Here is a 26,629-nt window from a genome sequence, read left to right on the forward strand (position 1 = left end):
AACGCCACTTACAATATTTTCATTTAAATTTTTGTTGATTCGTACTTAGAAATATTATTTGATGAAAATATACAATTATTTATTTTATGCAATTTTGGCAGACTATCCATATTCGTTAGATTTTTTGTGACATATCTTTTTAAGATTATATTTTTTCCTTAAATATCAGAATATTAATTCAATAACTTTTGCATTTAGATGGACTATGAATACGATTATCATACAAATCTAATCAGAAAATAATTCTAATAAGATGGTGTTAGTATTTCTATTCATTACTAGGTGGCAGTACGGGCGCGTCCTTTAGAAAATTTTAATTCCAAAAAGCTTAAAAGGCAACAAATAATCTTATAAAAACAGGTTTTTAGTGATGGTATGAATGATATGATTTTTATTGAGCTCACATAAGACAATTATTATGAGGAGTGTGTTCTTTTGAACCATTATATTATTATTATTATGAATCTGTCATTGTAAGATATGAGAGAGTTTTATTATATTTAAATACAATGTATAATTACTTTACATTTTTGAGTAATTTGAGTTATCTTCTCTAAGTTTCGATACTACAGGTTAAAGGGTATATAAAGAAAAACGCACGTATGAATCATCCTTTTTATTTTTTAAAATAATTATAGCTAACCGTTTCGGCAATAATAGTCACTATCTCAATTTAATGACACAGTAAGCATTTTCCGTTGTTAAAATAATATTTTTTCAATAAAATTAATGGGTTAATTAAATTTGTTCAATAAAATGTAATAACTAAAAAAATATTGCTTAACATAACAATTCTAAACTATAAATTACATAGCAGTTCTTATTTTGACTAAATATCGAGTACAAAAAAAAATAATAACTTTTATAAAAAATATAATATTTAATAAACACATCGATTAAATCTAAAATAATTACTTAAAAACATGGCATCGTTTTATATTAATAAATTTTAATAATTATTAAACTTAAAATTACAGGGTACAACTCTATACATGAGAAATAAAGATAAAAAATAAAAATAATTAAAAAATTAAAAACAAACTTCTCTGTCGTGAACACGTGTTACTTGAGAGATTTAATAAGAAATATTCAACATGTATGTTTATTCTCCTAAACATCGATTAGGTACAATAATATCGTCACATCACATTCCTAAATATTTACAATTTCGTATTAATTTTTACGTTTTTTTTTGTTTAAATACAGCATGCCAAACACGAATTTTGACTTCTACCTAATCCGTAAAATTTTTATTCTAAACGTCTAAACATTTGAATTTTACAATTTTTTACGCCGAAAGGTACAATAATTTTTTGATTTTTACACGTTTCCATAATATTTTTACATAACATTATCCAAATGTTTTCATTTCCAAAAATGTATAACATACATTCAATGTTGTTTCATCACGACATCGGTTTTAGGATAAAAAATAGTTGATAAGACTAGAATTACACCAATTGGGTAGATTTTTTTGCGATAAAACAGAGTAATGTTAACAATAACAAAACATAGCAACAACGCAAATGCCCTATGTGACATTACAGAGGCTAGGCAATACGATAAAGTAGACAAAAACTAACACGCTGTCAGCTGTTTTTGAAAATGCCAAATATACCCAAAACCTAATTACCAAAATCCCCATTTTTTATCATCAATAAATTAATTTTGAATTTTTTGAACCCCTTTTTGTATTTTTATCGGATAAAAAAATGTATATTATTTTTGTAAAATGACAAAAGATTCTTGCAGATGATTATTATTTTTTTTATTATTCTAAAATGTATTATTATTTTTGTAGAATGGATACGACGCACAGACGGGATGTAATAGTTCCCGGTAAAAACACCAATAATAAATTCCATTATCTATGACATTTAAGTACGTTTAAGTACACAGATACGTTTTTTTGTATTTATTTGTTTTTTTTATTCGTTGTTTACTACGACATAACACAAATTGAACAATTTTACAATTGTTTAATTTATGTTACTTTCAAACCATTTGTAAACAAAACTGTTTACATATTATTTACAAATGGTTATTGAACATTACATTACATTAATTATGCTAACTTACGATACATTAAGATATACGACTACTATGTGAGTTAAATTGAAAACCTGGCTATCTTGACTACACTTAATTATACTGCGATAAATGTTGTATATTTAGCTAAATATATTGTAAAACAAGCTGAATTACAAATTACAAAAGTGAACAAGCGACAAATGAAAACTTGAACAGACAATTAGGATGTTTACTTTAAAATCAACAGCAATTCATTAATTAAAAACTTAACAATTAGAAAAAAATATTAACAACTGCTTTTCTGAATTTTTATCGAGACATTTTATGAGGGCTTTTTTTGTACCGAAAATACAAAGGTGCAGATGTTAATATTTTTTAATGATAACTTTTAAATAAAAAATGTAATGTAATCGCACGATTTGAGTTCGCGATTTCGATGTGACATGTTTAGAACTGTAAGGTACTTATATAATTGTTTTCATTGCCCGACAATAAAACAATATTTCGATCAATTTCTTCGAACATTTAACGACGATTATAAAGAACGTTCGTCAACGAATTGTTCTATTAACAAAACAATCGAACAACACAATAATGTAACTTTAATATTAATTAATAATAGCCAATTAAACTACAACATTGTATTACGTCGTATCCATCTATTCAAACTGACAGCGCGTCTTAAAATTGAGATTCATGCGAACTATTTTCCGCATGTGAAATGACATCAACTGAACCCAGTACTATTGATACTAAAATAAGTCAAGACATATGACACGTGCGAACACGTGCAATATATTTTGACCCTCCGTCGGCGATCCAGTACATCGCCTTTACCGTTAATTAGGCTTTATATTAAATGTACACAGCTTAACTACGGAATTTTTTCGTCATAAAATAAACGTAGAAAAACATCTTTTTCATTTTCCTTTTTAACATCAAAAATTTCTCCTTCGAAAACTTAAAAATAACCTCTGACAACTCGCAGACACGATCTGTTATAACTATTCCATTTTCGATGATCACAGAAAATACGTTTCGTTCATATTGTTGCGCGGCGAACGATCCTAAACACTATTTTTCATTTTTATTTTTGTTTTCTTAATCAAAAATTCTTATAATTAAATTTCACCATCTCGAAAATACAACTTGAATATGTTTTTTTACAATTATTTTTTACAATAAGTAACGCCGCGCAATAATACAAACCACGATGCGTCATGAACACTTTCTTGGAAACGTAACTTTTGATCTAAAAATCTAATGTTAGGATTCACGATCCGTGCTTTTTATTTTTTTGTACAACTCGACTCCCTCGAGTTCAGTTCCCTAACATGATGGTTTATTAATTATAACTTTAAAAATACCAAACGTTCATAAATTTTTCCTTCTACTAAGACCTAAATTTAAAACAATACCATTTATACAATATTCATAGGAACTTCTTTTGTTGTTATATTAATTTATTTATATATTAAATTTATGAGGACATTTTTACATAAATAGCGATCCGTTCACTTTGAATTTTATTGCGATTATCATATTTTTGGTTTATTATCAGTCAAAATAGTATTTTTTCTCGTCCAATGTGTAAATTTTTGCTCACGTTTCCTAGAAAACATATACGGTATCGGGTAACCTTCGCGTCTCGGTGTTACTTGCCTGTCCGCACCAAATTATACAATAAACATTCGCCGAAAAGTTGTGTATTTGAGAAATTAAGAAATAACGATAAATCAATATTCAATCATAACTCTTCCTTCCTGAAATTAAAATCACGACACGGAAATAAAAAATGATTTTTTGGGCTATTGCATTGATTTTGTGTATCTATGTACATTGATACATCGAGACAGTAAGTTCACATTGTGATGTGGTGTAAATTACTGCACGAATATACCAATATTAATTCAAGAATGAAATTATTACGTACATTAAAATCAGCTTATTTTTACCTTACCTATGTTACGATTATACGTATAATACAACTTATATGAACGAAATAAATAATATTGTATTCATTCGGTTCACATAACTTGCCACTTAATATAATACATGTTGATAATATTAAAAAGAATTAATATTCGGCAACACTTGACATTCTCTTAATTTGTTATTGCAAGAAATCCCTCAATATTTGTGAAATGTTAAAATCTGGGAGATAATTTGCAATTGTGAACTATAAATCTATTGCGGCAACTGTATGCGTTTTGTTTTAATGATTGTTATAATTGCTGAGTGCAATTATTTATCATTATGAAAATATTTCTGGGCTATTGCTGTTACGTTATGTTTGTTAGAGAACTAAAAATTAAAATGTAATTACTTGGGCTGTATTAACATCCGTGGTGAAAAGAATGTCTTGTGTTTGTGTTTGTCTATTCAAGGTATCGTCGAACTTCAGATGGTTTATTTATTTATTTATTCTCGACGTTGTCCAATTAGTTATTTATTTGTCTCGTTGACTGTAAGTTCAGTGAAAAATCGCTATTTTTATTTATCAATTACAAATCCGTAATTTATTTACATACAAAAAGATAAGTAACGGCAGTCTTCTGAAAAAATAATCAATAATTTTTCTTTTTTTCCATTTAAATATATACAACTATACAAATCATTGTGTAAATAAGTAAGTATTTTCCGTTAAAATAATCGTATAATGATAAAATAAAATGTATTTTTTTAAGTTACAAAACAAAAGCATCAACATTTACGTAAAGTGCTACGGTATTTACATATTTATTATCTAATATGGCATTTAAAATAAAATACGCCAAGAAATAAAAGAAAATTTCGAAATGAAAATAAAAAGTAAAAATAAAATTCAATTTTTTCTGTTAAATAGAATTATTTTGTGCGTTCAAAACGTGACTAGCATAAGACGTGTTATTGCGTGAAAAGATTAATAAAAATAATTATTAAAATGTAATAATTAATTAATAATAATATCCTATGGAAACATAATGCAACTAATATATTGCAATTAACCGTCGCTAAATGCGATTATAACGTGCTTAAACCTGTTTGGCACATCCAAAAGTTTGTACTAAGCTAAGAAATTCACTGCTCTGTGGTAAAGCTAATAAAAATAAATATATATATCTAATAATAATAATAAAAACACTCAATAATAAACAAACAAATGATAGAAGATTGCACTGTTATATTATTTGTCGTATCTCTACATCTAAACTTGTTCGGGCGAGTTTTTGTTCCATTTTGTTCGTTCATTCAACTATTTTTAGGTACTTTTTTATATATTTACAGTAAAATTTGTTTCCGCTAAAAGTTTCCCCTATTTACAACAGTTAGTTCTATCTAAATTAATGTTAATTTTATTTTTTAATAATTGTATACTTTTTTCGCCGGCTAAAATTAAACATAAAAACGTTTTAGAGTCCAAAACTAACTCGAAAAAATAACATTATAACGAATTACCAATCGGAGGCGATTTCGTTCGTTCCGGCCAAAAGACAGTTTTTTTTTCATCCAAAAAATACAAAATGTTACCTTTTTATAATTTTTACTAATATTACGAGCTAAAATTACATCTATTGCGTCGAAATCGCATCGGATTAGTAATAGCTGAATTTTCATGGCTGAGGGTTTTGCTGGAGGTGGACAGCTTGTTGGGCCGCTTGCTGGGCAGCTTGTGCGGCCTGTGCGGCCTGCGCGGCCTGCTGCATGTGCTGCTGCTGGACGGCCTGTTGGGCCGCCTGCTGGGCCGCTTGCTGGGCCGCCTGTTGTGCGGCCTGCGCGGCCTGTTGGGCGACCTGCTGGGCTGCCTGCTGGGCCGCTTGTTGGGCCGCAGCCTGCTGTGCAGCCACCGCCTGCTGCGCCGCTTGCTGTGCCGCTTGCTGCGCCGCCTGCTGTACCGGCGACGGCAGATTGAATCCCAGCATTCTAGGGTCATGCAACCTCAAAGCTTGTTCCAACCTCTGCTCCTGAGCGATTCTGAACGCTTCTACCAATTCCGGTGAAATTTGTCCGTTGCCATCGTTTGGTGGCTGTGGAGGGAAGCCTCCGTTGTGTCTTAAAGGACTCGCGGCCTCGTTGCCATGGGCAGCGGCAGCTTGAGATACGGCCAATCGTAGGGCCTCGGCCTGACTTCGGAGTAGCGCTTCGGCCTGTTGGATTCGTAATGCAGCTTCAGAAGGCGCGGGTGGTGTTTCCGCAGGGGGCTGAGCCGGTGGGGGCTCCCTCGCCAGTTGTTGTCTCATCGCTGATACGAGGTTAGCGGCCGCTACTTGCACAGCGCTCGCTCCTTCCCCGGGTTGGGCCATCATGTTCGCCGCAGCGGCCGCGATCGCTGCGACTCTCTCGTCACCGTACGCCTGGTGGCCATTGTTGGCTGATCTTAGAAGATCTGTGAGCTTGTTGACTGCCGCACCGGCTTCGGAGCCGGCGGAGGAGGAAAGGCGTCCGTTTGATGAGGAGTCGGAGTGTGCAGGTGAGGGTGGCGCGAGGTTCAGAAGGCCGGAGCCGCCGGCCGAGGCCGACACGGCGGCGATGAGGTCACGCTCTCGTCTTTCGGCTGCCGCTCGAGACAGTACATATTGTGCAGCGAACTGATGCTTCGGTTCCATTCTCATGTGCTCCATGTGGGAGAGAAGGCCTGTAATTTTAGGAAACGTATTGACTTATTCATTTTTATAAAACCACTCTACAAAAAGTACTAATTGAATTGCGAATATTAGTATAAAGGAAATATATTTTTTGTAAGAAGATATTCTGCTTTTTTGTACGCCAATGACTTTATAAACTAAAGTTAAATTTACTAACCACTTTCATGCGTAAACACGGCCTGGCAAACGGAACACGGCCACATTCTCAGGCCGCTGGTGAGCTGCGTCTCCGGGTGGCATGCCAGGTGCTTCCTCAGCGAGCCTTCGTTGACGTAGTGCTTGCCGCACACCGGACAGGGATGGTTCGCCGTCCGTCGCTTCGCTATGTAAGGATCAACAGGTTTAGCTTGCGCCGGGTATGGTGACGTAGCCGGAGGGCCTAGTCACCGGGAGTGGGTAGGTTAGTGGGTTAGAGGGGGGGAAAAAGAAAAAAATTACCAGGTTAGTTCCCTTGTTAGTACAGAAATTCGTGATGACAGTGTTTTGTTGATTAAATTTTGATGTGTTTTCTTCAAATATTGGGGATGTAATTGTTTCTGGAACATTCTTGATAAGGATTCAAAATTTCAACAATAAAACACCGCCATCCACTTAAAATTACATTCTAAATCAAGATAATGACAACAAAATGGATCTCAAATCAATATGTAAACATAAAATCAAAACAGAGAGCAATTAACGCAACACTGGATGCCAACGAAACGACAATAGAAAGAGGGAAAATGTTGCCATTAGATACATAAACAAAACATGTTATCATAATACAGGAGGAACGCCATCCGAAGAATCCGTAGTTCCAGCAATAAATGTTTAGAAAACAGACTACCCTCAGAATGATAGTAAAACAATAACATCAAGTCCCCCGGACCGCATTCACTCCTTATTTATTAAGTTAACGTTTAAGATTTATGGAAACGATACGTTTTTGTGTATTACCGTTGATTTTGAAACCAACACCCCTTATGGCTTTGTGCCAGCTGGAAGCTTTTAGTGTTTTTATGTTGGATAAGTTCATTTGATGGTTTAAATGACTGGCCTACAAACTTCCAGTGACATACTTACTTGCTAATAAATCTCTTCTATTAAAACGTATTACGTAAGTTTAGTATCAATTTATTTTTATAAGAAAATGGTTGGAATAAATTTAATGACCATTACTTATTAGTTCAAGAATAATTTGAAATATACGTTACAAATAGAAGAGACGACTTAATTCTAATTAAAAATTAAGCCCAACGAAATTTGAAAAAAGAATGTCAATGGCGTTCCGTTTTCAAAATGTAACGGAACGCCGTACATCGACGTTCTAATTTCGAAGTTGAAAAAAGGAATTCTGTCGAAGTTCTTTTTTCAATATGACCAATCCTGACGAAGAAAGAATAAATCCGATGGTCTTCGGGAAACTTACTCGCGACACCGGATGCGTTTGGGTCCTTGTGTGTGTTCTTCATGTGCTCTACGAGTGCTTCGCCACCGAATACGACTTTGTGGCATATTGGGCAGGGGGTAGCTGTCGCACCACCTATCATAAGTGCCGCGTGTTGCTGCAAAACACCAAGGTGCAGCTGAAGCTCCTGTTCCACCGGACGGTGGCGATGCGGGCATAGCAGTTGAAAGATTAGGACACATTCAAAATAACACACATAATAAAATAAAACATACGGTCGAGAGGGAATTTTGAACATAATATCAGCCAAAAGTTTTCAAATTTTGTTTCCTTGCAAATTATTTTTAAGTGCCGAAATGTTGGTGTACAATTTTGAAAATTAATGATAAAATGCGAAAATAAAAATAAGTTAACAAATGAAATACATTTTTTTGAATAATAAAAATAAAAAATGATAGAAATGTTTTCATAACAATACAATTTTTAACGACTAGAAGTAATTTAATCTAGTCATTATTTGGGATATCAATAGCAATATAATTAAGACAGTAATTTCAAAAATTTTTAGAGATCAAAAATAGCAATTAGTAATTTCAGAATTTTAATTTCAAATGATTAATAAACTAGTTTAAAATCCGGAAACACATTTTTTAGACAACGACAACATTATTTCTAACGAAATATGTGATTCATAATTTTGAAAACTTATTGCTTACTTTGTAATAGCTGTTTACAATAAATCTGTTTGCACAATACACAGATTCTCAGTTTCCGACTTTTAAACCAAAAATCAAAAATATCTCAGGAATTCAGGTTTTTAATCACAGTTTAGATACCAACCTTTGCTGTGTGAGTTCGCAGGCTGCTCTCAGTCGCGAAGCCCTTCCCACAGATGTTGCAATGGAAGGGTCTGTTCTTGGCCCTTTCCACCTGAGCATCATGGTTGCGGAGGTGCTGCTGAAGGTTCGAGAGCTGAATGAAGGCTCTACCACAGTCTGGTAAGTGGCATTTGTATGGACGTTCTCCTGTTGACAAAGATACACTTTTAATTATGGTATCAGTGTTAAATTTAGTAATTTTTAGCCTGTGTCGAGAGTGTATGAAATCTTAGTTATATATATATGATTACGGTAGCATTTTTATGATGATTAAAAGAAAAATTACGAGTCAAGGCATAGATTATTTAGTGTCCTAAAATAGGCTACAGATTACTCCAAACTGTTTTGTTACGGATTGTGTTTAAAACTATAAATTTTCGGAAAATGATCCATATAGATTTAATTTCTTATTAATAAGAGATCTCAATAATCGCACATTCTAAAATCAGTACTTAAGTCGATCTAAGAAAACAGTATTTAAGACCCAATAATGATACTTCTGTCCCATACCATACAGACTAATAGATACCGGGCCGTTGATGTAATACTTTCATAGTTAATTACAGTAATCAGAGAATGGCCAGTAGGAGCAACTCAATACATTTGACCCTAATAAAGATCATTTTTAAGATCAAACGCAAAAGATCCACAGCATCCATTACAAAACAAAATTAGAACAATCCACGTTCGAAAATCGAACACTAACGGTAATCTTACACAACGGAACCGCAAACCAGTTCGAAATTCGAAACATGCCGAGTTTAGCCGAAAAATCACGACCGCGACCTAACCCAACGCGAAAGAAACCGAATGTGGCGTTCCATTTTTAAAATAAGACCATAATAAAACGAACGCATACTTTTAGCCTGTACTGCAAGCAAATGCATAGGTCGTTGAACGCACACACACAGGCACACGCGTTACACACAGACGCGTATCTTCGTGGTCCTGGCTTTGTTTGTGTTAGTGAATTTTGCATGTCTGGGAAGAATGCGTGCATATTATACGCACAGGGTACTAAGATTATTGTAGAATTATTTCCTAGATGCGACTAGATATGTATGTGTATCTATGTAAGGTAACGGTCCGATCGCCATATTTTATTGGTTGTAAATTTTATAAGTACGTTTGGTTTATTAGTTCGCTGATAAAAGTGGTTTAAATATCGACTTGAAGGTTTGATGGTAGATTTTAGTGGTGATTGTGGTATGTCCTTGTGTATTATAAATTTGAATATATATAATTATTACGAATAGAAATAAGGAGTGGAGAATCATTAAATTTTGCTGTAAAACTATTTTAATGACTACAAATACTAGTACCAAATCTGTATCCGTTGAGCTAAGCCAACCAATTTTTCCCCGAAATATAAAAGTAAAAATTTAACACTTAATAATACAACGATTTTTTTGCTATTTTTCCCTCAATTTCATACAAAAATAACACAATTACAATTACATGTAAAATACGGAAAAAATATTTTTTTGTTCTAAAGGAGCGGTTCTAATGAGACAGTGATTACAAGCTGTAGTAATCACAAATCGGTAATCAACGATTTGTATCGTTACGGGTAAGTGATTGGTGATTACATAGTAAGCAGTTATGTGGAAGTGAAGTGATTAGAAATTCAATAGATCAAATTCCTTTTGTATTTAAGTTTTGAATAGATGTCCAACACTGTGTAAGAAATAATGGAAACATGATTTAAAATTTGATATTTTGTTAAATTATAAAAATTTTGTCGAACATTTTTTATTATATCATTCTTTGTTTCATGTTTAAAAAAGCAAACACGATCTTTATTTTTGTTTAATAATTTTTAAAGATTTTTTCGATCTTCTGTTCATTCAAAAAATCCTAGGTTTGAAGTAACTAATAGTAATCTAATTATAGACGTAATAAAATCCTCTTATAGAAAAATAACTCTTATTCTAGTATATTTTCTTCTATCCATACTAAATTACAATTTAATCTATTATCTATAAAACACTATCCATGAACAATATAACATTGTTTTATAGTCCGTCATCTGTTTAATGATACCCACTTAAAGTTTATAGACATTTTTAAATTAATTGGTTTTCATAGTAAATTACATGATCATAATATGATCAATTATACTTTTATATGTCAATATTGTAATAAAAAAGTCTACTGTTTCAATAACAATAAAAAAACATTTACATTTCAAATTAAAAAGTAAAAGATTTCAAACTTCATTAAAGGACAGATTTTTAAAAAATGTATAACAATAAAAAACAGAAATTAATTTACAAATATTTTTAAATTTTTTGTTTTACTTGATATCGATAACCCGACATTATCACTGATTATGAAAATAGCAACATAACCTTATTGTAAGAAAACATTGAACTTTCACAAACCCTTCATAAAATATATACTTTAAAGCAAAAACCCATCAAACCAAACTATCACAACAATCTCCATAAACAATTCCAATCAAAAGGCATCAATAAAATTTCCCAACAACGCATAGACAAAAAAAAAACAAACGTACCATAGATTAATCTTGTCTATGGTCAATATGTCTTCCGGGTTCGCCGTTCCTTATACTATTGTAGCAAAGCAGCCATTTTTCGATATACACAACTTACACAACCTACGCGCGAACCGACCAGTTTAACCAGACCTCTCTTGAGTCTAATATTTTCTGTTTCCAGTTCAAGTTTTGGGCGAGAGGCGAGGAGCTACGGGTCTTGTTATATTGGTAGTGAACAGTATAGCTATTTTTGCTATTTCACTATGAATAAGAAGGGAAAGGCGCTTACCTTAGCACAGTTCGGCCGATGTACGATGGTTAAAAGGATGATATCTTTTAGATCGCCTACGGATTTATAGTTTTAACTCGGATTATTATTTCAGTTACAATTTTTAGATTTTGATATTTAAAATTTTATTATTGTAGTATCTAGTCTAGATATAGTTTTCATATACCGATATTGATCACTAATACGTCAAAAAGTGTATTATAGAAATATTTCATTTTTAAGCCATGTCAAAGGCTATTCGGCGGCTTGAACAACTTTGACACTATGTTGACCACTAACCATACAATAGATAGATAGTAATATAGCTTTTCGTTATTAATAAAATCTCTTCCAGTTATTTCTATTAAGTTATAGTCTTCCGTAACTTACATAGATACTATTAGATACACATACCTATCTAGTCGCATCTAGGAAATAATTCTACAACAGTCTAGTTCCATGTTCAAACTAATTCAAAGACAATCCGATCCGTTCTAAATTCAAATTTCAAAAAACGATTCGTACAAACCGTTGGTTTGTTCGTTATTGCTCTACTAAGTGCTATTTGCTGTCGAAATAGCCTTTAAATATCGACAAAATACATCAACTGAATTAACATAGCTACAAATCCTAATTAGCTACCTAAAAACATTTGAAAGCTAGATAGTTGGAATCCAGGCCTTTAACAAAGACCTAGCCTAGGTACTGAAACCTACGCGTTCGATTTCCATACAAAAGTACTTCAAGGCACCTTTGACTCGAATGCGTAGGCATAAAACATTCTTATGTAGACAGTTGGCAGCGGGTTTTGTTCCTGGGTCGGGAGTTTTTGAGATACGACGTAGTATTTGATTTACCGTCTTGTTTGAAAATTTGTGGCTCGACTTAGTGCAATATAAATCTAAAATCAATAGAAAACGCATTTCTAAATACAATTCAAACTGCAAGATTAAAAAATAGAATGTAAAATAAATGTATGCTTAAAAAGTTAAGAAGGTGAATCCCCGAAAAGTATCATAGACAAATATCTCGTTTTCACTTCACAAAGGCAAAGGAATTCAGTTGTACAACCAAGTTTTGCAACAAAATAATTACAGGTCTGTTAAAAACTTCGCAGACATTACAAAAAAGGTTTTTATACCTTTTATGAGTTAAAAAATGTAATCTCAAATAATGATTAAGATCTACTCGTGTCTTTGGAACGTGACTTGAGTGAATTTAATTTAATTTGACTTAAAAATAACTTTTACGTAAAAGATTAAAAATGTCGAGACTGATTAAAAAGTTTTTTCAACGCTCAATTTTTTTGTCGTCTAAATGTTTTAAAATGTAACAGATTAAAAAGTTTTTGTCTACATTACTTTTGCATCCCTTTTCAGTGTTGCCAACTCTACGTCTTTTTACGTAGATCTACGTATTTTGAGCCTTCCACGCAAACCTACGAACTTTAGTCCCAGAATCTACGTATTTTCTATCAAAATTATTCAATTGCAAAATAACATATCCCGTTATTAGACTGAATGGGCATTATTTTTGTTACTTTCGTAAAAAAAAGTTAATAAACGTTCCGTTTTATACTAGCGCATACTCGCCTCGCCTCGCCACTCAACTTATTATTACGCCATTCATTTTAAAAACAGTGTCAGTCATCAGTCAATTCAAAAGAACTGAGACTCATGTGACTGTGTAAAACGAAACGTCTTGGCGTCTTCTGTCGTCTGAAAATGATAATAAAAATTGAATAATTTAAATAAATCGATGACCCTGAAAGTAGCGAACTTTTTTAAGTTATCTGTAAGTGGTGGTTTCACATGTAGAATGTAGATATTGTAAAAACTAACCGGCTACTGGAATATTTATTTATTTATTATTATTTTTGTTCACGGAGATATCTCTCTAACCAGTTTTATCTATCTGCTGTCTGTCTGCAACTTTTAGGGTCTTATGAATTGTCGTTTTATTCACTTTTACCTACCCTACTGTCTTAATTTCAATTAAAAAAAAAAGTACGTAGATCTACGTATTTCTCATATGGAAATTTTACTATTTCTACGTAATTTTCTAATCTGGCCTACGCCTTTTTCAAAATCCAAGTTGGCAACACTGTCCCTTTTATTAATGCGTTGAGAGAGGGAGATAGCGTATAGATAATATCGCAGGGTTTGTGTTAAAGGGCAATATGTTTATTACAATTTGAACGTATTAAGTTAAGCGAGAAGTATTTTACAACCTACTACAAGTTACAATGTGTGAATTCTATGAATTTAATACACGTACTCATTAATAAGATTAATTATATATTTCTAGTAGTAATTCCTTAGAAGATATTGAGACAAGGTGTATGTGAATGAAGTAAATTAAGTATGTGCGAATCAGTTTGAGTAGATTGTACGTCTTCTGGTCTCCGCCTACCCATATGGTAAGAAAGCGTGATTTTATGTATATGTGAATGATATAATGAGTATATTAATAGTTTTCGTTAACACACAGTTTACTAACCCCCGATATCTGAGGTACATTGAGCGGTAGTTTATGTATTCAATAGCGTTTAAACTCATTTAAAAAAAAATGCTAGTGATTACATAAACTGCCGCTAAATGTACCTCAAAAACCGGGGATAAGTCATAACTTTATTATAACATATCAAGTATCTGTCATTTTAAACGCACACATACTCATTTTAATTCACACACACAACGAATACATTCATAGACAACGCATACAGATGCATTTGAACGTAAGTAACCATAGATACAGTTGTAGATTCGAAAATTAAAATTAAACATATCTCGTTGCGCGTCGATTTTAAAACGACGGCCGGAGCGCGTGCGCTGCACAATTTATTTTTGAATTTGGAACGCAGACTTCGCGCCGTTTTATACACCATCATGGCGGATTATTCGCGCGTTTTTGATTCAGTAACATTTTTTATTTATAAAAAAATGTGAAAAAATATTTTGATTAAAATTTTCAGTGTCTATCAAACTGCTGTTTTAGACTAGAGAACAAACTGCTAGGTAATAAAGTCGTATAAATGATTCCTAGCAAAATCACTAAAGTGCACACAATATATTATAGGCCTATGTCCAACGCATAATATGACATTCCCCAAAGATAAGTAAACAACTTCTGAATCTTAAATTCTAATAAGAATACGAATTTACATAGAACAGTCAGGAAAGACTAGCCAATAAAGCTCTATTAAAAAAAAACTTTCAGTAATTAAAAAAGAATACCACCAAATCAATTCTATTCCAGTAATTTAAAAAAAGAACATGGCAAACTCCAACTAGCTTCCATAATGAAAAACAAAACAAATGCCGATCTGTGATTAAAAAAAAACAAATCTGTCAAAAAATATTTTTAAATAACTGTCACAGAGTAAAATAACGTTATGAAATCCCATCTATAGATTAACTAGAGTTTGAAAAGCAACGGTTTTATACGCCATACGCCCACGTCTTGTCTAGACAACGGTCGCCTCGTTGCTGTTTTTGAAATACACTGACAATTCACAACGAATAAAACGTTAGTTTCTCTTTTTGGTATAGATTTATTAGTTTTATATAACGGTTTGATAATACTGTTATTTTATTGATAGCTTTTGATAAGTCCTGTATGACAAGATGTGAATAAAGCAAGGGAAGTTTATGGTGCTGGGTGGCGTTTTCTAGTCTCTGCCTATCCTCATGAGAAGAAGGCGTGATTTAATGTTTGTATGATAGCTTTTGATAGATGTAGCAATAGGTTTGCCCCGTATTACATGGGACTCACATTGTTAAGAGAGAATTGCGAGTAATTCATACACCTCTGCCTAAACCTACGGGTATAACAGGCGTGATGGTATGTCTGTATGATAGCTTTTCTAGATACTTAAAATAGTGTTATTTATAGGAAACTGAAGGAAAAATAACTAAATTATTGATGATTTTCAATGCATAGAGTTCAAAATAAAAACAATATCTTTGAATCAAACTAGATTCTCTGTTGTCTTATTAGAAGAGCATTCCAATTAAAAATCGATTAAATGCTTGTTGGAAATAATGTATTGCACATTGCTGTTGAGTTTTGAGATAGTAAAACAGTTTCACGCTTTTAAAACAATTTTAAAAATACTAACGGCTAGTTTCACAGGTTACGGATAAGTGTTGAATAACCGAATCGGTAGATAAACTACTTGAAACTGTATGAAAACAGCTGACAATCAGTTTAAGAAACGGAATTTCAGTTAACCCATACTAACTCCGAAATTATGAAAGCACCGGTTTTAAGACTATCCTTCCATGCCCTTATAACTATTACTTATCCATAAGATAAGTTATCTGAGGAGGTTAAAAAAGGCGTTGATTCGTTTAGTACACCATCAATCCTTTACTTTAACGGCTAAGCAGAAGTATATTATTACTCTAGGTGAGCAATAGGCGTATTGATTTATTACTGGCCTGCAACTTTGTCTACTAACACTCGTAGAAACAGGATATTTTAGACTATTTGCGAGTTTTAGACTCAAAATAGTCATGTTTTAGTACTGAAGGTATCGTATGAATAAATTATTGTCATTTTTTAAGGGTCCGTATCCAAAAAGTACATACGGGACCTTATTTCTCAGACTTCGCTGTCCATATGTCTGTCACCAGGCTGTATTCCAAAAACCATGATAGTAAGACTGTTAATGATGTATTTTTTTATACAGCTATAACTACAAATAGTAAAAAACAGAATAAAATAAAAATTTTAGTAGTTGTTTCAAATTCTGTCCTGCTTTATCGTTCTTTCGAGAGCTTGCGTTTTGTAGAAAGATATTTCAGTTAAATAAGATAGAAAACCGTAATTGAACTAGCAAGTAAAAAAATTTAACCCCTTTTATATCCAAACTTATCACCAAAAACTATCCACGTCTCTTTCTTTCCCACTAAATTAGGATATACACATCTCTTTCTATAGCGACTCTAATAGAGCGTTTGTACTGTTGAATATTTCAAACGTATTAGCAATTTAAATACAATTGTAATATTATTAATAAGTGTATCATCGACATTATCCACTGAAGTGTATAAAGTGTAATTCAATGTATTTGTATTGAATAATTGAATGCATCCAAAATATATCCCCTGGAAACGTCAGGCTCACATCAACCCCCACTATAACTATAGTTTTGTATGTATTTGTGAATTTATACAACATTAATCATTGCTATTGGAAATTTAAATTATCGGGCCACGAATTTACGTGCACACATGGTGGTGCAACTCACCCCCCACCCAGCCGGGGTGGATCATAGGTGGGGTCACGCACCCGCCCAACTATCACCCCCTTTTCACTCCACCCTCTTCGCCCCCCAACTATTTTAGGGGTGGGCAGCGGGCATAAAAAAATATAATAGTATTCCACCTGCGTTCGACCGGAATTCGTATTGACGTGCCGTTAAATATGGATATCGCAGCCATTTTGTTGAAAGATAATTTTGGCAACGTTTTACATTAAAATTTCGTACGCGAATTTATGTTTTAACTGTGTATTTTGTTGTTATATAAAGGGTGATTTATAAAAGAGATTGGGGTTGTAGATGAGATTTTAAAAGACATATTGGCAAATAAACAGCCTCGCAAATCGTTGAACTGAAAACTAGCTATCTAAAATGCTCTTATAATACTGTTTTACTCAAGATATTAGGCATATTTCACTACACCAGATAGCCGTACGAAATAATACTGAAGATTTGTAGTGACTCTACATTGCCTTACATAATTAGTATTTATAAAACCCTTACTAAACAATTAAATAGTAATCACACGTTTACTCTGCCTTAGTATGTTCCAAAATCCGTCTTACGTTATCCAAAAAAACAGACATCTTTGGATAAAAACTCTCATAATTGAATAACCAACCAAAAAAAGCAACTACCTCAAAAAAGAAAGAAAAAGCAAATGTTATTCATTCATAACTTTTTAATTGTAATCGATTCGAAAAACAGAACATTTAAAAGTATTCTGTTAAGTTTGTTAAAGTAATAAAAACTCTAGAGGGTTGAGAACTTTCGAGAAGAATCTTTGCTTTTTTTATCTCGTTTTTTTTTTAATTTTCACCGCGGCGCTATCTTTCGAATGCTTCAGTGGTCAAATAAAAACTTAAGGAGTTTTCAACGAACATAGAATACTGTAGAGTCGAATAGGAAATTATTTTTTTTGTAGTTTATTTTTTTTAAGTAGATGAATATTTTTATGACAAGATGTATGGATGTGAATGAGGCGAGGGAAGTTTGTAAGGATTGTGCCAAGTCGCGTTCTTTGGTCTTTACCTAACTCTATATGAAGAAGACGTGATTTTATGTATGTTTAAAAGGTAAAGATGTTGTTTTTGAGGCAGTTTTTGTTGTAGTATATGGTTTATTATTTTGCAATCTTTCTCATTCTGGGAGGATATAGTTATACAGAAATTATGCGTAAATATTATATCTAAAATATTAACCTGAGTGATTTTCCTGAGTAATGTCAGGTATATACCTAATTTACGGCCTTCATTTACGTACCTATTTATTAATACATTTTTGAGTATTAATTATAATTATGTTTTGTTACACGTTAATTGGCAGGTATCCAAAAATAAATATAAATTAATTTGAGGAAAACAATTTGTTTGTTACTATTAAATTGTTAATTGAAATAACCAAAGTTAACTTTAGAAAAATATATCTTAATTAATCTTAATACTTAGTTTTGTTCGTAAGAGACAATCTCAGAAACTGCTTGCACGATTCTAAAATGTCTATCTCGAAATAGTATTCATTAAATAATATTTTTATTATTTAACAATGTTGTCATTTACAACATAAAACATTAATAATGCTCCATTTTCTCTACATCACGGAATAATCTCTTTATAACGAAGATGATTCCGTAAATCACGAAATTATCGTTATACGTGGACGGAGTATTTTTTATAAGTCCGAGGTATAATTTAACACATGACATGATAGGAAATCCCTTTGTTAATTTGGAAAATCCTAATTAAATATACAAAAACAGTGATAGACAATAAAGTTCATTGTGTTATGTATATTGTTCTAAATAAAATAATACTACCTTTAATTCAATAAACCGGTAAGTATGATGAAATAAATAAATATAGAAGAATCGTAATATAAACTATTAATATGACTAGTTACTAGTTAAAAATGTTTTATATCTTCTGAGTAATTGAGACTATTTCGCGGAAAAAGTATCCTACGTCGCTTACAGGAAGCTCTTTTAAGTAGGTAATGTTATAAATTATGTACATTTTTTAGAAACAAATTAGTTTTTATGCAGAAGTTTTCAAAATCAACGTGACGTTTAATATTTATTTATAAGTAATAAGTTTATTAATTAAGACCAGGCCAAAACACTAAGTAAATCAAGGAACAAAAATCATCTATCCCGGTATAATATTTATGCATGCTAAATGCATCTATTTGTGAAATAACATACATATATAACATCACGCCTTTTATACCCGAAGCTGTATGAAATACACACACGTTTCACCATTGACAATATTAGTCGAATATTAGTTAAAGTAAATTCAAGATAAATATAATTTCAAAAGTTTTTTAACCTAACCGTCTCCACTCCTCTCTAAACCTCTAACAGTCAACTTAAGAAAGATAGTCAAGCAACTCCTGAAAAGGGTACACGTTTCAGCAACGACTAAAAAGATTCAAACTCCCGCTGAAGGAGGGGTTAAGCTGAAAAAAGATAAAAATAGATAAAAAAAACATCCCAGTTCTTCGCCTGAAGAAAAATGCAAAAGGAACAAAAACTAGTTGGCAAGTTTTCCGCGCTAGGGTTGCTAACGACATCCGGTATTTTATCTTAATGTCTTCACCTAATTAATGTATGTATTTTTAAATATTTATACACTTTTTGTATACATTTTTTTGCCTTATGTTATGCGTATTTTAGTTTTGTATAAACTTTTGCGTGTGATAAACGTAAGGGGAATGAAAACTATGATGTTTGACTAAAGCTCTGTATTGTTATAACAGACCAACTTTTGTATTTATGATATTAGTATAGAAAAGTGTGTTTTTTTGATGACATATAAAAAGTATAGGCCAGATTCAAGACTCATAGATCTGCCAGTTAAGTGTCAGATTACCTACCTGGTAGATAAAGTACGGGGTCTAGATTTTAGAAAAACTACAAATGTTATAATTAAGTTTATGAATCTCATAATTCGATCTTTGCTAATGTAGTGGACACCTTCATCTCTCGCAGTTGTTATATTATTTAAAAGATAGAATAATATTTATTCTATAATACTCCATTGCCTTTGTCAATTATTAATCTAGTCACGTAACCTGTATTATTGGCGTAGAAAATAATGAGAAAATATTCTCTTGAGTACAAATGGACGTCTAGAAATTGCGTTAAACTATTCAGTTGCAATTTTTGTATCGACATTTTATAAGGTATATAAATATATACGTAGTATGTATAAAACCGACTTCTCTATATAAAGTATTGTTAATCAATAAGTGTCGAACTAATATAGGGGTTGAAAAAAATCCATTCTGATTGGATCAATCGATCGGTCCCCTCGTTTAAACGCCAAAATAGCATCACGCCAGTCATACCCAAAGGTGTAACCAAAACTGTGTGAAATGTACCCGTGTAACGCTACTTATACAAAAAGAACATTCCGCTTGCTATACTATACGTTGCAAGAAGAAATGTATTAACCTCCGTTACGTAATGTACAATGTTAGTCCCATGTAATTGGGGGCTAGACTATTGGCTACCGGGTACGTTATAAAACTCCGGGATACTATTGAATATATCTTTATATTAATTATAAGGCCATGTATAAATATATAATATCCCGCCTGTTAGACGCGAAGGTGTAAGCAGAGGTGTATGAAATACACATTTGAATTTAAAGTCTAATATATTATAAAGTCCCCAACCCGTACTTGACCAGCGTGGTGGACTCAAGGCCTCTCTTCATTAGGGAGAAGACGACCCAGCAATGGAACATTAATGGGTTAAATTTATATATTATTATAGAAATAAGTAGTTTTTTTTACTGGCAACCCTGGCAAGAACCGAGATCGTGTGAATAGTAAGAGGTTGGCGAGCCATCAGTCCCGGGCGGCAATTATTTTGATTCAACCCCCCACTACCCCATCGGACACTTTCATACAAAAATGTTCGGAGATGTTTAAAAATTCATCTGCAGTTGAATCACTGTTGAATAGTTTAAAGATCGTCTTTGGAGATTTTTTGAAAGAATCTGAATTATGTATTTTCTTCTCGAAGAAGTGAGTGCAACCATTTGTTTTTAAAAATGCCGATTAATGTATTATTTTCAAAGATGAAGGCAAAGGTGTGAGTGTTTTGCTCGCAAAGTTTCGATTGTTATGTCATAACAGTCGTTAAGCTATGCCAAAGGCCTATGAGCAGTTTGAACTATTTTGACACTAGGATGCCCACTAACTAGATGAACGAATGATGTACCAAAAGGCAAGACTATTGCCATTTTAAAAACACGTTACCAAACTCCAGACTTCTATATAACGCTTCAAAATTAACAGAAAAACCCTACTTATTTTATTTACCCGATTCAGGAATCAAGCAAGACATTGCTTGATGCACAATCGTATACACCAACAGCAATTGAATTCGAGTCATGGTTTTTCTTTTTTATTCAGAAATTTTAAAGACATTAATAGTTCGATTTGAATCATAGTTTCTTCATGATTTTAATCCGAAGATTAAAAGACAATTTTCTAAATAAAAGGAAATTTTCAAGTACATGGGTGTTGCAATCATAAGCCCGATTAGTCCGTGAGCGGCATTTGCCAGTATTTGAGCGACTGTGTACCGATAGCGTCCGAAAATTGAGTTCTTGGTATTTGGTTTTACTAGTCATTAAGTTCTAGTGAGCCTTTATGGCTTACCAAAGTCAGATTTATCCTAGCCCTTGACATACAATAAAAAATATGACAGAGCATAATTTTATGCATAGGTAAAAAAGAAAAAAGCCACGAACAAAAGAATTTCCTTGTATTTAGATTGCATTGGTGAAAGATTTAAATCAATATGTACTACTTTAGATTCTTTTCGGTTTCAAAATGACTTTATGCCTGCGACTTTTACTGTAAGGACAATTCTAAGGGTAAAAGAAATCCTATGTTCTTTTCCAGGATTGGAACTATTGGTATGCCGTACGGTACGTATTTATAACATTATTATGCTCATTCTAATTTTAGACTATTTGTATTTTAAATTTCATCAAAATCCGTCCAACAGTTTTTGCGCAACAGATTACTAAACTTTCACATTAACAATATTAATAGTAGCAACTATTATTTTGTTCACAAACTTGACCGTTGAAACTAAAAACAAAGACCCCTGCACAATATTTCTTTTCATAAACCCTTTCGTTTATTTTTTGTCTCGTATTGTTCGTCCAAAGTTAACCCTTTACCTGTTGGACAAAAGGGTCCCGTATGTCAATCTGTATTATTTTTTACGTGTACTTTAATTATTATTTCAACTGCAGTTTTATTAATGGCGGGTCGTTAGTGCCCGTGTAGGGTTAAGTTTGGAACATTTTTGTTTTAATTAAAAAGTTTTGACTGATTATTTTTTTGGACAATATTTTTTAAATTAGGAACATTTTGGAAAAATATTTTTAGTAAATTTTTAGATGAATAGATGTGTCTAACCGGCTTAAAAAAGGAGGTTTTCAGTTTGACCTGTATGCTATTGAGAAATGTTTGTGCGCGATAATCCGGCGTTTGCATGAACCGATTTTTCATTATAATGTTTAGTAAACCTGTTACCTTTCAATTAAAATAAATACAATATTTACGATAATAATCATTTGTAATAAACAATAGTTAATAATTTAGACAATATTTAATAAATCACTTCCTCAAACAATATTGAACAACAATACGCAAAAATAAACCATTGTGAAATAAATAATAATAAAATTATTATTTCAAAGGGTGACCTCGCGCATCCCAATACCTTTGGACAATCACCTACAAAAAATAGCCGGCAGCTGTCCCTAATATAATGGGCATTTTGTTAGCCAATACTGCCAAAATAATAGTACGTACACTATTATTATGCTAATATAACGCAACGGCTATTATTACGTTCACAGGTACAGAAAGAATTTCTTCCGGGACGTTAGCCCTTTAGCCCTTTGTCCGAGTGTCGCAGTTGCAGGGTTAAGTTTTTATTATTTTTATTATTGACCGGTCGTGACTAATTTTGATGGATCGGAACGCATATGGTAGAACGGGTTAAGCTTTCTATTTTATTGTTTGATGTGTAACGCTTATATTTTTTTTTGTTTAATAATTTTTATTACATGAAATCATTGTTTATTTCTATAATTATGCGATTCAATAAAAAAGTTACGTTTTATAATAACTGATGGATTTAAAAATGCATATGCATACCTACCTACTCGTTAAGGTTAAGTCTTAACCCTCAAACGCGACGTCTTAAAACAAAAATCCCAAAAACAATTAATCATTAAATCAAAAGTCGTTCTCCAATTAAAATGCACCGCATCATTCTGAACACATTCGTTCGATTGTTCGAAAATTGAATTCTAATCACCATCCCACAATGGGCCCACCACGCCCCCGCTTCCCCAAAAAATGGGGAAAATGGGAAATTTTCCCTTTCTCTTATAAAATCAGTTCGATTCTTGAAAGGCGGCGAGCAATTAAGTCGAGTATCTTTTGAGTTTAAATTAAGTGAAAAAAAAAATAGGGGATGAACGATTAATACGTCTGGAATAATGTAGGAACCATTGATCTTTAGTGAATAGGTTCTGTAATTAAAATTTTTGAATGTTTATTAGAGCTGTTATAATTATGACTTGATTATTATACTTTAGAGACAGTATGACAGCGCAATTGTGGTCATTTTTTGTTCTTTAGGCTTGAAATTACTGTTTCTGTTCGAACTTTATTCTAAGCTACACTTCATTTGTAGTTACAACATCTTGTTGTTATAAATATAAAGTATTTATTAGACAACAGAATTTAATAATAAATTCTCTTAAACATAGAACTAATAAATTATAACAAAATTTTAAGATAAACATCAATAAAACGTACAGACAGGCTAACCCTCCGCTGCAAAGGTCGCGAATGCCCGCACGCAACAAAATCCAAGCCCGCTCGTTATACATCTACATATTTTTGCTAAACAAAACCAGTTTTCGCCGGTGCGGTATTGCACAGCGGTACCGTTACTTCGCATCTGGTGATGCAACTTTTGATGCCTATAATAACATAATAGTGCACTTATCTTTGGATACATATCCATACATGAGACCGACAACCAGGAAGAATTGCAAGCCTAAGGAACTGTCGTTCTATGAAAATGTAATACTATTCAAAGAAAAAACAATACCACTGCTATTCTTAGAAACAATCAAAGAAAGCCGCGAGCAAAAATTACAGATTCACAATGTTTCCTATTATTGTGCTGTTAAATAATTTTATAAACAAAAGACTACAAAAATTTGCATGTCCCAACAATTAATTGCGAAACGCATTATCCATTGTCTACTAAAGTAAGTAATTTAATTACAAAAAATTAAGAGCAACACGCAATCCTATTCTTTTGCTAATTAAAGAAGGAAGAATGAAAGAAACGGCTAAGTAGCAAGTTGGGAGCGAAAAAAAAAACAAAAGGCCGCCATAGGGATTTGAATTTCGAACGAGAGAGTTTGCGTGTTCGCGTCAGTTCGCGTCGTTCCATTTCTGAATTTTTATTTTTTCGCTAATTGTGTCACGATTCTGTTTTGTTTTTATTCTTTTGTTTTTGTCGTCGCTTTTTAGGGTTAAGATATGATTTAGATTAGCAAAGTTGGCTGGTAGTTGCTTGTCATTGTGTTCTTGTGTGCATATGTGGCGAATGAATATGTAAGATGTGTGCAGTTTCTGCATAATACCTTCAAGAACGTAAAACAATTTTGCGTCTACTACAAGTATAACGTTTGAAAAAATTAATTTCTAGTTTCAACACACATAATAACAACCGTCGCTTCTGTCAGTAGGACATTCAAAAAACCCTTTATTAACCCTAAAATAACAGACCGTGTCATAAATGACCCGACTTCCGATCACACAATTTTTTTAGCTTCGATATCGATACCCATAAACTTCGATAAAACTATTATAAATCGATTTCAAGCTCCATTCCGCAGCTGTTGTCCGTTCATAAAGATCTTTAGTCGGAACACGCCTATTAGCATCGCCAGTGATTTAAAAAAACGACGATTTTTTGAAGAAATTTTGGGCAACATGTGGAGACCAGATGGTATTTAATCTCAGTGAATGCGAACGGAATAATTGAAGTACATGTTCTTCGAAGAAAGTACTTTGTTGCACGATTATCTGAATTATAATGCAAATAATGTTTGATATAAATAAAATAATGATTCGTTTTTTCTTTTTAGGAAGAGGTCATTGACCTTTACGACTAAATTGTTAGCAAAATTACACAAAAGCTTCAATTTAATGTAAAAAAATGAGAAAGACCAAATGTCATGAGTTGTTGCGATTTAGAATGAGCTCTTTTTGCAACTACATTTTATATTACAATATTATAATAGAATAGAGCTATACGCAATATGAATTGCCTTCCGTCCTAATTAAAATTGTCATAAGTATTAAAATTTTCTATAAACCAAATATAAGATTTCAATGTTAGCCAGTTCTAATTCAAACTATCATTAGTTAAAGATACGACGTCTCTTTCAAACAGTTTCAATAAAACTACAACTTTGATGAGTTATGGATAAGCAACTCAGATATAACTACAAAATCTGTCATAAAAATTAAGTAAGAAACTAAGTACCCATTTCCTAAACATACCCTTTCAATACTTTCCTTTCGACTAGAACATTACTTCAGTGACAAATAGCTAATACATTTCATTTAGACATTAGAGCCGCATTTAAAAGTGCCATCTTCATAATAGGTAGTGGTTTTAAAGGTCTACCTAATGGGAGAAATGTCGGAGTGTTTTGTAGTATAGATGAAGTTACCTTGTTATTTAATAACCTTGTGTTTTTATTTTAAAAGATTTTTGAATTTGTTGTGTGGATGTGTGATTTGATTTCATACTCAGCGGTGAATGGGTTAATTGTAGTTTTGGTGTAATTTTATTTTTATTATTTTGTTTTTTGAAAAATGTGTAATAAGCGTGTAATAAGGAGGGTTAAGTGTGATTTTATTTTTTGATATTTTGAAATTTAAAAATATTTCTATATTCTATCTATATCCATATTTTTGAAAAGATGAAGACACGAAATAATGCTGTTTTAAAAATTTTATGTTTCAAAAAGCATTCGTTTATATTTTTATCATTTCAATGTTTTAAAAGATTGGCTCGTATTTCAACATAACATAATTTTATGCGTGAAACATTTTCTACTAGAATAATAATATATTTTTGTTAAACAAAACGTCAGTTTCAAGTCAGGAAAACTGTTTTTCTTGCATTGTTAGCTGTTCTATTCATTTATGATGTTAATTGTCATGGTAAGGCGCCATCTTTGTTTTACTAATGGCGACCTCGATACGGTCGAAAGAAAAATGTTGGAAACACGACTCCGTTTAAATAAGTTATTTTAATATTGTAGATGTTTCGCGTTGAAACTAACTCGTTTAAATAATATCTAGGTTAATATTATTTTTAGTAGCGTATTTTTATTGTAGGAGCTATGTAGTATCGAGCAAGGTTTTTATTAAGATCTCAAAATTTTAAGTATCTATATCTTAATGATATTCGTAAAATTATTATCAAAGAAAATAATATTTTCTAATCAAAAAATGGCAGCAAATTGGAATCTAAATTTTAATTTCGAAATACCTAAAAAAAAAAGTGTTTCTACAGCAAGAAAAGAACAGAAACATAAATC

General features: G+C 32.3%; 1 protein-coding gene across 13 annotated transcripts in view; it reads right to left on the bottom strand.

The window, feature by feature from the left end:
- Positions 1-603: 603 nt before the first annotated feature.
- Positions 604-26,629, bottom strand: part of dati (zinc finger protein datilografo) — a 133,478-nt gene continuing 107,452 nt past the window's right edge. For 12 of the 13 annotated variants that reach the window (XM_076131321.1, XM_076131315.1, XM_076131312.1 and 9 more), the window contains 4 exons: positions 8,884-9,068; positions 8,065-8,230; positions 6,814-7,035; positions 604-6,646 (listed from right to left, as the gene is read on the bottom strand). In XM_076131321.1, coding sequence (XP_075987436.1) covers positions 5,625-6,646; positions 6,814-7,035; positions 8,065-8,230; positions 8,884-9,068 — 1,595 coding nt within the window. In that variant the 3' untranslated portion in view covers positions 604-5,624. The remainder of the gene's footprint in view (positions 6,647-6,813; positions 7,036-8,064; positions 8,231-8,883; positions 9,069-26,629) is intronic. The other variant, XM_076131318.1, reaches the window with a different exon arrangement.

Source organism: Anticarsia gemmatalis, chromosome 25, assembly GCF_050436995.1.
Source record: "Anticarsia gemmatalis isolate Benzon Research Colony breed Stoneville strain chromosome 25, ilAntGemm2 primary, whole genome shotgun sequence".
Taxonomy (NCBI): Eukaryota; Metazoa; Arthropoda; class Insecta; order Lepidoptera; family Erebidae; genus Anticarsia; species Anticarsia gemmatalis.